Source organism: Sorex araneus, chromosome X (genome assembly GCF_027595985.1).
Source record: "Sorex araneus isolate mSorAra2 chromosome X, mSorAra2.pri, whole genome shotgun sequence".
In the NCBI taxonomy this organism is placed as follows: Eukaryota; Metazoa; Chordata; class Mammalia; order Eulipotyphla; family Soricidae; genus Sorex; species Sorex araneus.
Window position 1 is genome coordinate 86044905 of NC_073313.1, and position 16478 is coordinate 86061382.

General features: G+C 38.9%; 1 protein-coding gene across 1 annotated transcript in view; it reads left to right on the top strand.

The window, feature by feature from the left end:
• LOC129399645 (fibrous sheath-interacting protein 2-like) overlaps positions 1 to 16478 on the top strand; it is a 112717-nt gene that overhangs the window by 44797 nt on the left and 51442 nt on the right. Inside the window, exon 19 of the mRNA XM_055120140.1 lies at positions 15333 to 15791. Within this exon, the coding sequence (XP_054976115.1) occupies positions 15333 to 15791 (459 nt within the window). The remainder of the gene's footprint in view (positions 1 to 15332; positions 15792 to 16478) is intronic.

Below are 16478 nucleotides of genomic sequence, written 5' to 3' on the forward strand. Positions count from 1 at the left end.
GATAGCATAGCGGGTAGGACGTTTGCCTTGCATGCCGCCGACCCGGGTTCGAGTCCCAGCATCCCATATGGCCCCTAAGCACCACCAGGAGTAACCCCTGTGCATCGCCAGGTGTGACCCAAAAAGAAAAAAAAACAAAAAAATTTTTTAAAAAGTCTATTGCTATTATTATTGGCACTTTGGACAATAGTTCTCAGGAGGATGGATTAGGGGAGCTTTGAGATATCTTTTCATCATCAAATACCATAAACCCACTTTATAATGAGGATCCACTAAGGGGAATACTTTTGCAGACCTTTGCAGCTTCTGACTCAGGATTCTCCCTTAGGCAGGCGAGCCAGGATACTGGATCTGTCTCATTTTCTGAGTGGGTAAGAATCATAAGATGGCTACTTCATCAAAGGAAGGGATTTGGTCACTTGAGATTTTTGCAACTTAGACCAGACAAACATAAGAGGTGAAAATGATGAGCACAATTCTGGGATTAGGCAGAAGACTCATGATTCAGGACAAGGGTTTCTGAGGAGTAGTACACTCTTACACATATTTTCACACATACACTTATTCATCTCATACATAGAACATGCAACAAATGCAAAGAACTAGACATAACTATGAATAAAAAGCTATTTAATACTTTAGTATAAATCAGAAAAGTCAGATTCTGTTGATCATAATTTATTAAAAACTTTGAAGTTACTCATATATCAAAGTTGAAAATGCTTTTCCCTCTAAGTAGTAATGAGGAATAGGGAGACAGCTACAAGGATTGGAGTGCATACTTTATATGCTGTAGCCCTGGGTTCAAGCCCCAGTAACCTCTGGTGCCTGAAGCACTGAGTAGGGAGTAGCCTTTGGCTACCTGCTGCTGTGATCCAGAAACCAAAACATAATGTTTGTCTGCTGTACTTAATATCTAGTAATGAGAAAATAATATATACTGAAATTCTTAGTTCATAAGTATTTGAATGGATTTAGACTAATTTAAAGGTATCTTCAAAGGTGACACGGAACTAAGCAATCTAGTAAAAACAGAGATCAACAAATGGGACTACATTAAACTAAAAAGCTTCTGCACCGCAAAAGATACAGTGACCAGAATACAAAGACTATCCACAGAATGGGAAAGGATATTTACACAATACCCATCAGATAAGGGGTTGATATCAATGGTATATAAAGCACTGGTTGAACTCTACAAGAAGAAAACATCCAACCCCATTAAAAAATGGGGCGAAGAAATGAACAGAAACTTTACCAAGGAAGAAATACGAATGGCCAAAAGGCACATGAAAAAGTGCTCTACATCACTAATCATCAGAGAGATGCAGATCAAAACAACCACGAGATACCACCTCACACCACAGAGACTAGCACACATCCAAAAGAACAAAAGCAACTGCTGTTGGAGAGGATGTGGGGAGAAAGGGACCCTTCTACACTGCTGGTGGGAATGCCGACTGGTTCAGCCCTTCTGGAAAACAATATGGACAATTCTCAAAAAATTAGATATTGAGCTCCCATTTGACCCAGCAATACCACTGCTGGGAATATATCTCAGAGATGCAAAAAAGTATAAGCGAAACAACATCTGCACATGTATGTTCATTGCAGCACTGTTTACAATAGCCAGAATCTGGAAAAAACCTGAATGCCCTAGAACGGATGACTGGTTGAGGAAACTTTGGTACATCTATACAGTGGAATACTATGCAGCTGTTAGAAGAAAGGAGGTCATGAATTTTGTATTCAAGTGGATCGGCATGAAAAGTTTCATGCTAAGTGAGATGAGTCAGAAAGAGAGAGACAGACATAGAAAGATTGCACTCATCTATGGCATATAGAATAACAGAGTGGGAGACTAACACCCAAGAATCGTAGAAATAAGTACCAGGAGGTTGACTACATGGCTTGGAGACTGACCTCACATTCTGGGGAAAGGGCAACTCAGAGAAGGGATCACCAACTATAATGTAGTTGAAGGCCATGCGGGGGAAGGGAGTTTCAGGCTGAATGAGGGCTAGAGACTGAGCACAGTGGCCACTCAACACCTTTATTGCAAACCTCAATAGCTAATTAGAGAGAGAGAACAGAAGGGGATGCCCTGCCACAATGGCAGGGTGGGGTGGGGGGAGATGGGATTGGGGAGGGTGGGAGGGATGCTGGGTTTACTGGTGGTGGAGAATGGGCACTGGTGAAGGGATGGGGTCCTGAACTTTGTATGAGGGAAGCATAAGCACAAAAGTGTATAAATCTGTAACTGTACCCTCACGGTGATTCACTAATTAAAAATAAATAAATTTAAAAAAAATCAGATGGGCCGTACATGTAATGCAATTCAGAGATGACCACTGGTCTAGAGCCATTATTGACTATATTCCACAGGATGTCAAAAGACTGCATGGCTGCCCACCAACGAGATGGTCAGACTTCTTTGTCAAAACCATGAATGAACAATTTGAGGCTCTTCCTGTTCCTGGAGCGAGCAGATATCATTGGGCTACACTAGCACGTGACAGGGACAAATAGAGTCATTACTGGTGCCTGCTCGAGCAAATTGAAAATCAACAGGATGACAAGTGACAAGTCCCTAAAATAGAGCAAATTCATTCTTGATTTCCCTTATATCCCTGCTCACCTCCAAAGAACTGAACAGTATAATTAATAATGTAATGACCTGTGTCATGGATGGAGTGACCAACACAATATACAAGTACATTATTTGAAATATCATCATAAAATATAAATAAAAGTTACATATTGCCTGTTTCAACCTCCTTCCCTCCAGATTGTCCAAGTTGCTACAGTGTATGCAATGAAGTGAAGTCAGGATTTTCAGGCCGAGTTCCATGCAAAGGCAGATAACAGACCTTTGAAATCACCTTTAAACAGTACAGTGATTGGCGGGGATGGGGGGGGGCGGAAAGGAGGTATGTCCTAAGATAGCAAAACTTAAAATATCTGAAAAAAAATAAAGAGCCTCTGAATTCCCCAAGGTAAAACCTGCAAATTTGACAAAGTCACATTTGACAGTCACAGAAACAAATGTAAGACATGTACTGTCTTTCAATATAAAAGAAAAAAATCATAGGGGCTAGCGCTATAGCACAGCAGTTAGGGTGTTTGTCTTGCACACGGCCGACCCGGGTTCAATTCCCAGCATCCCATATGGTCCTTCGAGCACCGCCAGGGGTAATTCCTGAGTGCATGAGCCAGGAGTAACCTCTGTGCAATGCCAGGTGTGACCCAAAAAGAAAAAAAAACATATAAGTAAGACACAGCAATTGCAGAATAATTTTATAAACTTTAAATATCATCTGAAATTAGAAACTGAGTTGATTTTAGGAAACATTTATCATGAAATAATGTTTGAGTTAACTCAGACCATCCCTACTCAGATGCAAATGACATGCTGGCAAACCAATGTGACAAGTTCAAAAAATTGGCTCCCCCCATAATGACATCACCTTAGTTGCACTGAAATTGTGGAAATTGCTTGAGAAGCTGTATTCTGGAACTGAGAAAAATTATATTGTGGTGTATTTGAGGAAATTTTGTCCATTCCTTTTAAACCAGACTTAAATGTCAGTGAAGAACATACTATTTCTCCAATACAAAACACTTAAAATACCTCACTCTCTCATAGTTTGGAGAACCTGAATGATGTTTCAGAGGACATGGTTCATGTTATTTTAGAACACCTGCTAGGTCTAGCATTTTCTAAGCAAGATGAGTAACACAGGAAAGGTCCTAGATATACATGCCTTCAGAGAGCCCGTAAAAAGAAATCCAGTTATGAAACTGATTAAACCAATTTCATTTATAAAGAAGAAATACAAGATGTAATGTCAATTTTTTTTCTAGCCTCTCTGATTTATTATAGAGAAATAGCAGCATTATGCTGGGTTATATATAGGCCGGACTTAACAGGGAAGGGCTAGGTGAAACTGAAGAAATGGTAACTATCAAGTACTTGATGATATCTTGATTCACCTACATAAGAGACCAGTGAAAACAGAAGTTAAAAAGAGCAAATAGCCCAGACTGAGCAGTCAACTTGGCTATACTCAAGCAGATAATTGTTTTAGATTTATATGTCAATTTCCACCTATTAATATTCTGTTACACCTTAGATTGTATGTTCTGGATGCTATTAAGAAAAATAAAGAAATGCAATAAGAAAAATGTAAATCTCAGGAAGAGAAAATCTTGCAAGTTTATAGATAGAAGAGCTCTGAATGACACCAAAAAGGAATTAGATTCTGTTGTTCCAGCACTAATGAATGACACTTTGAGAAGTTCATTAGCAGTCTGTATTTGTGAAGTGTTAATTTTTAGACAAAAATTAGAGCAACGGGGGGCAGAGGGAGATAGTACTGCAGGTAGGGTACTAGTCTTGCATGCTGCCAACACAGGTTCAATGCCTGGTATGCCATACGATTCCCTTAGCACTCTCCTATATAATGAAGAAAAGTGAGAGTGTGTTAATGTGATTTTAAGGACAAGCACTGCATCTCAGTCTGATACTGTTTATTTCTCATACAATTCTAGAAGATATCAGTACAACATTGTGTAGTATTGAGAAGGATCACAAATTCAGAATTTTAGTTTTTCTCAGAGCATATAGATACTAATAGCCTTTTATTTGCTTTGCTTGTCGATTAAATGAGTAGATGTTTTGACATAATCTCTAATGTGATATCCAGTGTGACCCTGTCAGGCTCAAATATCCCTGAAATAGTTTTTGCTAAATTGGAAAAGTTTGCTAGTAGAAATTTAGAAACCCTCATTACTAGTCAGTGAAAAAAAAAGTCAAGGAAACAGTGAACTATACTGAAAAACAGAAATATGAATATTTGTTGAAAATATTGGTTTGAGTTACACGTGCATGCAAAAAAGCATCAAGCACCATTTTGTAGGCTCTTTAAACTGAATTAAATGTGAATTTGGCAGCTTTAGAAACATGTATAAGCAAGCCACTGTGAGAGAAGCAAATGCTCAGATATCGAGACAATTAATTTAAGATGAAATTCCTTTAGGTATATTTCATGAAACTGAAGGAGAAGTGAAGAAATGTTGAAAATTACAGATTTATGCCAAGCTAAGGAAATTTCCTTCATGAAGAAACTGGCCCATAGTCATATTTAGATGGTCCTGTCCATTTACTGAAAACCCCCACTGTATATTTGATTATAAAATTAAAATAGCAGGAGAATTGAAAAATTCTTTGGGCTCATATATAAGCAGTATTGCAAATTACATCATTGAAAGTGTTTCCAGAAAAATGTAACCAGTAATAGTTATGACATCTTTATATGAAAGCAATGAAACCACAGGAGAATTAGAAACATCTGCTAGTGATGAATTACTGATGAATACATCATGCTTTAGGGTACTGGAGCAGAAAAAAAGAGATACCTCTGAACATATACCAGTGAACTTTTATCCTTCCACAAGCATTAGATGTAGCACTGCATTGGAAAACATGAAATTTTCTCCATTGCAATTAGTTGAAGAAATGGTTCTCAAAATGATCACAAATTTTGATCTGCTAAATCTATGAGTTTGCTCCCTGTTGGTGACTCTAATAAAATCCAGACTCCGGGGCCTCACATTTCTAAAGCTAGTCCCACCCCTGGGACATGTTTAAAAACAGATTTCAAAATAAAACTACAGTTCCTTCTTTACCTAAATTAGAAACAAAACCATAGCCAGGACCTATTTATATAAAGGCCAAAGACAGAACCAAGTTAGGTCCTGGAGAGATTTTAAGAGGCTGCCAGTCCAAGACTGCCACTGGGCTGCCATGCCCAATATCTACATAGGGCAGCTCTTGGCAAGAAAACTCCCCACCATCGTGCTAAAAAGGTGTGCACAGGACATAGTGGGTAATATCCTAGAAACAACTGCAGATTAATTTCAAGAGGTAAGGCAAACTCTTGCAATGGAAAAAAGTAAACACTTTAACCTTCTGATCAAATTGGGAAAGCAAATGAAATAGTAAATGCAGTTTTGCAAGATTGTGTGATACAAAGGAACAATTTGACTGGCCAAATAAAAGGTGCATACTCAGATGATCTCAAATTTTCTCAGAGGAACTTTAGTACAAGCTCTTTGGTAAACTCAAAAGCCCATTCTCTGCTAGAGAATGTTTATTCACAGGAAGAGAAAAATCTTTCGTAAAGGTGTTTGTAAACAGATGCTTGATAAGTGGCAAACAGAGTCAAATCACCTGGAAAGTGAAAGATATAAGTATTGAAAGTAGCCAAGGCTGTTCTGAGTAAATTTTCTGCGGAAGTATAAGAATTAGAATGAAGAATTAGAATGATTATTTTCACATTTAAAATTGTCACCTTTTGAGACTGTTGAAAGCAGGCACCACAATTGTAAAAGAGCTGTTTCTAGACCTAAGTATTACCTTGCCAAAAGTAATATATTGGGCAAGAAATTGTGAAAAGCTATTTGAAAAATTTAACTTCTGCTTCTTAACTCAATTGTAACTGAGAGCAAAAAAAACTCTAGAAAGCAAGTAAGCAACTGATACTAGAAGTAAATGTAGCTCCTTAAAATCAAACAGCTTCAACCAGTCAGTCTGTAACACACAGGTTTTTTTAATTTTTAAAAAATGTTTAATTCTTTTTAAAAAATTTTATCTTTATAAAGTTGTTCACAATAATTGATTACATTCAATATTTCAACACCAATCACACCACCATTATACCTTTCCACCACCATTATTTCTAATTTTTGCACCACCACCCAAGCCTGCCCCAAAGGCAGATGCTAAATAATTTATTTTGTATTGCTTGTTATGGATAATTAACTAAAAACGATCCAAGAAGTGTTCTGTAGGGGAAAGTGTGTGAAAACTGTTGTATCTCATCTTGGATCCACTAAGCCCCGTATAAGCGATCATTAACATATTGTTAGAGTTTGAGCCTTTGTAACACACAGTTTATTTTTTATTTTTTTTTAATTTTTTATTGTGGAAAGTTACAAAGTTACAAAGTTTTCAGGTTTAAATCTCAGTTATACAATGCTCAAATACCCATCCCTTCACCAGTGCTCATATTCCACCACCAAGAATCCCAGTATAGCTCCACCCCGCCCCCTCACACCCCAACCCCCCCCACGCCCCTAGCCCCCCCCACCCTAAGCCCCCCCCCGCCTGTGTAACACAGTTTAAAGATGATATCCAGAGGGGGGGGTCTACCCGCCAAATAGCTCGAGCATGTAAGGTGTTCATTTACAAACATTTTCTTTGGCTGAAATTGTGGAAATTCCTGTCAAAAACTTTGCTGACCAACAGAAACCATTAATAAAAACAGCATTACTCAAATTGTAAACACTGAGTAAGTTTTCTGGTAAATCAAAATCTAGTATAATTGCCCAGGATAACCCAGAATACCCACCATCAGCTCCACTCTTTTCCTTCAGAATATATATATATATATATATATATATATATATGCTTACATATAATGCTAAACCTGTGAGAGTAGCATGCTAGGTGCAAGTCAAAAGAAGTGTATATGGGGCCAGAGTGATAGTGCAGCGGGTAGGGCATTTTCCCATTTGCCTTGCTTGAGGCTACCCGGGTTCAATCCCCCGTATCCCATATGGTCCTCCAAGCACAGCCAGGAAAAATTCCTGAATGCAGAGCCAGGAGTAACCACTGAGCATCGCCAGGTGTGACCCAAAAAGCAAAAACAAAAAACAAACAAAAACAACAACAACAAAAACTCAATTGACTTCTGATGCTAGTATATTGAATAGAGGGAAGACATACCCTTTAATGTGAAATTTCAGGAATGAAGATTAGTGAAAATGGGGTTGAGAAGACAGCACAGTAGGTAAATTACTGTATTGTATTTTTCCATTAATGATTCTGCCAAGCAATGAGAGATAATACGCATAGATTCTTGATCCATTCTTGTCAAATTCCCCAAAAGGTCTAATGTGTTGTATCTTTCAAATGGTAAGTCCATTGTTTCCCTGCAGTAATCATCTACATTTTAATGTTGGACAGCTGATGTTCTGATATTTTATCAGAAAGAGGATCACTTGTAAAAGAAATGTTGGTTGTGTATTCTTCCAAAAGTATTCTAATAAGTTTTTCACATACAACTTCCATAAGACAAAACGATTTACAGGAGAACCCTGGGTTATTTCTAGGTGTTCTAGGACTTTGCTGAATTATTTGATGATGGTACATATTTGCTATTTTATATGACTCATTATCAAATTTGAATGGTTATCTGGCAAAAACGAATCTAAAGAAATATTGAAAATTTTACCAATTTTTTAGATTCATGAAGTTTTAGGCTGTCAATCAGTGTAATTTCTTGGATGACAGAAGTCTTAGTTTGTTTTTCTGTACTAGTTGATTAACGTGATGAGTATGAGCTCTCTTGCAGCCTTTGGGGCCCGTGTGACTTTTTTTATGGTTTCCAAAATAGTATTCTTTATTAGTACTTGAACATGTAGGGAAAACCTGAAATTAGTATCAGACTTTTAATAATACATTCATTTGTACATCTTATGGACTTTCCTTAGCATGTAGGTTGTTTTTTTTTTGATATTGCTGCTTTCAATATTATGTCTCTATCTTTGGATTTTGTCATTTTGAGTATAATGTGTCTTGGAATTTTCCTAATTGAATGTATGTTCACTGGGACCTTTCAGGCCTCTTGGATCCAGGTGCCGGTAATCCTCAACTCTGGGAAGTTCTTAATGATTTCTTTATTGTTTCCATATCACATTTCCCTTCTTATTCTTTAAAGACTCCAATGATTCTTATATTGTTCTTTCTGAATTAATCCCATAGTTCTCTGGTACTCTCTTTATTTCTTTTCAGACTGTTTCCCACCTCCTCCTGTTTCCTAGTTGTTTCCTCCTATGTTGGAGCTCCTTGACCTTTCACTAGTGTCTGTGGACTTTTATATATCACCTACCATGTTTTCCATTTCTGTCATTTCTAACTACAGTAGTTTTTTTTTTTCATTTAGACTCTCATACTTCTGTGTGCTTTGCTAAATACCTATGCTATTATTTCTTTTTAATTCATTGAACATCCTCATTGTAGTGTCACTATAGTCACTGTCTGAGGATTTTCTGGTGTTCACTATGTCTTCAGCTTGGTGGGCTTCTACATGTTTTCCGTGGTTTACTAGAGTTCTGACTGTGCTGGGGGTGAGTTTTTGTGGTTAACACCCTGAAGGAGGCTGAGAGATTGATTTACTAGAGGTTACTTTCTGTCTTCTGACACATCCTCACAGAATGACAGGAAGAGTAACTGTGAGCAGCATACAATTTGTCGAGTAGAAGGCTGCAGGAGCTGTATTGTAAGCCCTTAATATGGCTCAGGTCAGGTATGGAAGTTGCAGGAGCACACCCAATAGGGAGGTGCTCTGCCTACTGTTCCGAAGTAGTCCCAGTGATATCAGTCACAGGCAAACCTCATCTGGGATAGTGGCGAAGCAAGCAGAAGGTCAGGAAGGAGTCATGGTGCAGGCCCTACAATATGGCTCAGGTCAGTTGTAGAGGCTGTTGGGGCCCACCTGGTAGAGAGGGGCTCTGCCTCCCATTGATACTCTTGCCTCCCACTTGGAATAGGTCTAGTGATATCAGCCAGATGCAAGCCTCACCTAAAATGGTGAAGCAGCAAGAAAAAATATAACACTGTGTGGGATTTGGATAAAATAACCCCCCAAATTAGTAAACTCAGTAATAACCATTTTAGCTAGGCCAAAATCTGCGTTTTTCATGATGATCAAGAACAGTTTTTCCCCACTTTAGATGCAGGCATGGTAGATCAACTTGTCAGTTTAGTTTATGAGAGTACTGAAGGAGCATGGGCTGACACCTGAAGACGATAGTAAAGAACTGAAAAGCTCCACCCTATCCAGGGACCAGCCCGGGTCAGGGCTCCTTCCTGGAGCTGTATTTTGACCCAGTTCCCAGGAAAGCCGGTTTTCACCCTTGGTCTGTGGGGGACAGGAATTAAGGGACAAGGCGCTGCATCCAAAGCTGAAACGTTCCGCGCACTCTCTACTACCTTATCTAGGTACCAGCTCGGGTCAGGGCTCCTGCCCAGAGCTGCGAGTTATTCTATCCCCTCCATATCCCACAAGAACCAGAAGTTACCCTCTTAGCTGCAACTTTCACCAGATTAGCTTAACCAACAGAAACACATTAGCCAATATCTCATTAAATTAATATTGCATCACCTAGATTAATATTACATCATAAGCAGAATAATAACTGAGTGTGAAGGGCTGAGCCACATAGGTCACAATGGTAAAGCAACGCTGATCCACACCAAGCTTACTTGTTGAAGAGGCTAGCCCAGAAGACTCCAACAGCAATGAAGTGAAATGAGAAAGAGAGGGATAGACATAGAGGGACTGCACTCATTTGTGGAGTATAGAATAACATCACATGAGGCTGACACCCAAGGACAGTAGATATAAGGGCCAGGGGGATTGCCCCATAGCTGGAAGACTGCTTCATGAGCAGAGGGGAGAAGGCAGATGGAATAGAGAAGGGATCACTAAGAAAATGATGGCTGGAGAAATCAGTCGTGCGGAAAGTAGATAATGGACCAAACATGATGACTTCTCAGTGTCTGTGTTACAAGCCATAATGCCCAATTGTAGATAGAGAGTATAGGGAATATTGTCTGCCATAGAGACGGGGAGGGTGGGAAAGTGGGGGTATACCCGGGATATTGGTGGTGGGGAATGTGCACTGATAAAGGGATGGGTGTTTGATCATTGTCAGATTGTAACCCAAACATGAAAGCTTGTAATTATATCACGGTGATTCAATAAAATTTTTAAAAAATGATTTTGTGTTTATTTGGAAGTATTCATTTATTTTTAATTTACTGGGCACCAAATCTCTATGTGTAAATTAGAATAGCACTGTCGTCCCGGAATATTAAGTATATGGTCATGGTTCTCAGTTACCTCTTCCTGTTCATCTCTTTTATCAGTACTTCTTTTCATATCCCAGGGAAGTTGGAAGAGGACTAATCCAAATCAGTGACTCCTCTGTGTGTGGTTGTATGTGTAAGAAATCCAGGGCTTGAAACATGTACCACTGAGCTACATTCCCAGCCCTTCTCTTCTACCCAATCTCACCCCAACTACTCTTTTAAAAAAATTTATTAGATAATAACTGTGATATACAGTTACAAACTTATGAACTTTTAAAAAAATATGTATTTATTTATCTTATTGAATCACCATGTGGAAAGTCACAAAGCTTTCAGGCTTAAGTCTCACTTACACAATGCTCAAACACCCATCCCTTCACCAGAGCACATATTCCACCACCAAGAACCATATTAAACCTCCCCCCAACCCCCCCACCTCCCGAGCCCCCTACCCCGCCTGTGTAGCTGATAAATTTCACTTTACTTTCTCTTTACTTTGATTACATTCAATATTTCAACAAAAAACTCACTATTATTGTTTGGAGTTTCCCCCCCCCCCGAACAAAGTCAGACCTGCTGGAAAGGAAGCATTTGATAATTTTTTTCCATTGCTGAGAAAGAAGAGATATGAGGTCGTGTGGCTACAATAGCGGCCACGAGGTTTTGGATTTATGTATTTTAGTATTTTAGTAACTAAGTCCAGAGAAATTTCTGCCAGAAGATGCATCATTGCTAAATCGTACCTCTCTGCTACATTATATTCCACATATGAGTGCAATATTTCTATGTCTTTCTCTTTCTTTCTGACTCATTTCATTCAACATGATACTTTCCATGTTGATCCAATTATATGCAAATTTCATGACTTTATGTTTTCTAACAGCTGCATAGTATTCCATTGTGTAGATGTATCAAAGTTTCTTTAACCAGTCATCTGTTTTTCGGCACTCCGGTTTTTTCTAGATTATGGCTATCGTAAACAGTGCTGCAATGAACATAGAAATTCAAATGTCATTTCTACTATACCTTTTTGCCTCTCCGGGATATATTCCCAGGAGTGGTATTGCTGGGTTTGGGAGCTCAATTTCTAATTTTTTGAGAATCGTCCATATTGTTTTCCAAAAGGGCTGAACAAGTCGGCATTCCCACCAGCAGTGAAGAAGAGTCCCTTTCTCCCCACATCCGCACCAACACCCGTTGCTTTTGTTTTTTTGGATGTGGGCCAGTCTCTGTGGTGTGAGATGGTATCTCATTGTTGTTTTGATCTGCATCGCCCTGATTAGTGATGTCGAGCATTTTCTCATGTGCCTCTCAGCCATTCGATTTCTTCTTTGGGGAAGTTTCTGTTCATTTCCTCACCCCATTTTTTTTTATTGCATTGGCAGGTTTTTTTTTTGTGGAGTTCAACCAGTGCCTTGTATATCCTTGATATCAATCCCTTATCAGATGGGTATTGGGTAAATATCCTTTCCCATTCTGTAGGCTGTCGTTGTACTTTGGTCACTGTATCTTTTGAGGTGCAGAAGCTTCTTACAAACTTATGAACTTTTGTGTTTGCATTTCACTCATACAGTGATCGTTTTCCCATCCCTCCATCAGTGCACATTCACCTCCATCAATGAGTATCCCTCTCACCACCCCCAACCTATCCCCCACCACCACACCCTGCCTCTGCGGCAGTGCATTCCCATTTGTTCTCTCTCCTTTTGGGTGTTGTAGTTTGCAATAGAGTTATTGAGTGGCCTTCATGTTCGGTCTGTAGTCTACTTTTAGTTCGCATCTTCCAACCCCATCAAAAAATGGCAGATGGAAATGAACAGACATTATCTAAAAGAAGATATCCGAATGGCTAAAAGACACATTAGAAAATGGGCAGCTCCTCTTAAGGGGATCAAAATCTGTCTTTGGAAAATAAACAGACAGCTCAGCTCAAACAGATTTTTTTGGCCATATAGATAGCAGTGCTGTCCAGAAAACAGATCTATTTAGGAACTCCCTACAACTGGGCCTATTCCTCAGCCAGAAATCCACAAACATGGACTTAATTTACTATCTGAGCTACTAACACTTCTGTCAGAACAGATGCATGCCTATTTAAAGGCTCCTACAGTGACACATTCCAATGCTGTGTAGAGTGATTTTTCCCTGTAAGCCGGTTTCGCTCCAGTACAAATAATCAAAATTGTTTCTATTTCTTACAGAAGTTCTTTCATTTTGTTCTGTACAAAATTTTCCCATTAAGGCAGCATTTATCTGAAAATCTGGTGTACAGTGTTACAGGACTATCTAAGATTGATAACTCAAACTAAAATTTCTCTGGCATCACCAAAGGTTATAGAAATGGGAAAAGTTACTTATTTAATTTTAACTGTATTTTTTATGATCTGTATTTAACATTGCAAGTAGAAAGTGACATTTAACTGAGGAGTGAGGAAAAATGAAGATTAATACTTTGAAACTCCCTTCAGAAAATGTGTTCAAATATTAGGTTAGGCAGTGCTGGGAGGTGAATATTTCAAAGTACTTCACAATGTTGGCTGTTGGCCATTTTTGAACATACAAGCTTAACACCTTGTATTTATCCATGAAAATATCTGTATTTACATTGCTCTATAATTAGTTCCCTAATGAGAATTTTAGAAAATGGCATATTATTATGTCTTATTGCGTTTCAAAACTTTAAAGGTAAATGAAGAAAATTATGTATTTAAAGTTAATGTACCCACTGTATTTCTTTTTTATTATTTAAATGTAGAAGTACTTTTATTTATTCAGCCACTGATTAAGCTGACTGAAGTGGGTATGAACTTCACATTACTTTTTTAAAAAATTCTATATTGAATATCTGTAACAAGAAAATTACAAAGCTGTTCATGATTTCACTTCAGTCATACAATGATTCGGTACCCATCCCTCCACCAGTGTACATTTCCCACCACCAATGTCCCCTGTTTCCCTCCCATCATCCCCCAACACCCCATCCCCTATCCCTTGTCTTTCTTTTATTCTTTCTTTCTCTCTCCTTTTCCTTTTGTGCATTATGGTTTGCAATAGAGGTACTAAGAGTTCATCATGTTTATTCATGGCATTCAGTATTTTTATTGTGAAGGCAAAGCTGAAGTAGTTTTTTAACTGGGTTGCAGATTTGGGATGTATATGTGGCTTCTGGAAATACTTAGAGGTGCGGGGGAGGTAGCCCATCCTGACCCTGAGAAACCCTGGAGATTTCAGTCAACAAAACACATATACCCAAATTTTCAGCAGATTATATCTTGGTGAGGTTCATGCTGAGAGGGGGCATGGTGGTGATTTTGGAATGTGGAAGCAAGCAGATGCTTGGATCTCTGCTTGGGTGGACATCAGCTGACCTGACAATTCCCCTCCTCCCACTTCAATTTACCTTCGACTCTTCAGCCTTTTGTGGGTCCAACATTAATTGCAGATTTTTATCTCTTTTGAGATTTATTTATGAGTCTCTGAAGCAAGGCCAGTGGAAGAACTTATATGGTAGCGCTTGAGTTGGTTTGTGGGGGTGACTGCCAGTGCTTCCAGGAGTATAGGGAAGTAAGGGGAAGTAGCCAGTCCAACTTCGAGAAAGCCTGGAGCTTTCAGCCACAAAACCCGCATGTTCGAATTTTCAACAGGTTCATATCTCAGTAAGGTCTGTCCTGAGATGATGGAGTCTGGCCAGGGAGCATGGTGATGATTTTAAATTGTTGGAGCAAGCGGCTGCTGGGGCACCTGCTTGGGCAGGCACCAGGCTAACCCATCCCCTCCTATTTACCCTGGTCTGTTTAGCCTTTCACAGATTCAAGATTAACTGTGACTTTTGATCTCTTTTGAGATTTATTTATGGGTCTCTGAAGCAAGGCCAATAAATGAGCCTCTCTAGCTGAGGTGGAAGTTGTGTGTGGTCATGGCTCCCATATACCTAATTTTTGACTGTTTAATTTCTCGGGAAACTTGGTTCCAAGTTATTGGGGTCTGGCCAGAGGCACAGCAGCAATTTTTGGATATCAGGAAGCCTGAAGGGACCATCAGGCTGCTGATGCACTTACCCCACAGGTACAGGTTGACCTGCTGGTAGCTCCACAAACCCCATACACAGTGTATTTCTTGACAAGTGAAAAGTAAAATTTGAAACAAAATAAAGAACACTAATTAGGGTCTCTTCTTTAGATGAAGTGATATTTATGAATTCGTTAAAATTATAGAAATGAACAAATACTGCTTGTTATTTTCATTTATTTCTTCTTTTAAATGTATCACTACTATGTTAAGTAAACGGTATTTGAAGATAATGCACCAAATTGAAAGTAAAAACTGCTTTGTTACAATAGAATCAGGAAAAATGACAGGCCATTTGCTAAATATTTATTGTATTCAATTACAGATTGCAAATCGGAACTCATTTCAGGACATCATAGAGCATGACATCTTCAAAGCAGAGTTTTTAAAAGATGTCCGGGGCCAAAAACATCACATCATTAAACCTAGAGCACAAGACATCAATCAGAACATTTTCGGACATTGGAGAGAGAACAGCTCTTCTGATGAAGAAATTGTGTTAAAGGAGGTGGTAAAGGAACTTCCAAAAGTCCGGTCTGAAGATCAGATAAGTAACAACTCATTAGAAACAGCAGTGATCACACCACTGTCGGCCAGGAAAACACGTTGGTTCCTTAGAAAATCAGGGCACCCCAATTCCAGCCTTACTGGAATACAGCCAAAACCATTATCAATTCCATGGAAAGACTCCCAGGAAGAACAAACAATCAAAGTTTTTTCTGCAGCTAATTTGGATGCCTCCACTGATCTTGATTATTCAACTGGGAAAAGATCACAACAAAATGTAAGTGAGAAATGTGATCATCAGTGACTGGGATTCTATAGAAACATAGAGTTTCACATACTTGGTCCAAGTCAAGTATACTGGGTGAGAAGAGAAGGGTACACAAACTTGGATCCAGGCAGTATCTCTCAAGCCTGATTGAATTTACATCAAAAGTGAAGGCAGTTTACTCAATTGAATGAATACAGATCATGAAAATAATTATAGGTTAATTAGAAGGTCAAGAACATTAGAAAATGTACATCAGTTAGGAGACATGCAGGCTAATTATTTTTGATGATACATTTTATCCTTTCCCCCACTCTTCGAGTAAATACACATTGTGCACAAAATTTGGGGTGTTTTTTTTTATGATCACACCCAGCAGGGTTACTCCTGACTCTGCATTCAGGGTTCACATGAGGACCATGTGGGATGCCAGAGATCAAACCCAGGTTGGTCACATGGAAGGCAAGTGCCCTTCGCACTGTACTATATCTCCAGCCCTAAGTGCACAAATTTGTTTTTTTGTTGGATTTTTTGCATAAAGTTTTCTGCATAGAAACCCCATGCCAGTTGGCAATACCAGAAGATGTGTTGGAAGAGAGAAAAAAGTGCTGCAAACTCAGACTATTTGTATTTATAATCTGGCACTTAGTCATGTGACCTTTGGAAAGGTAATCTAACCAAATCTTTATGGGGGTGTGG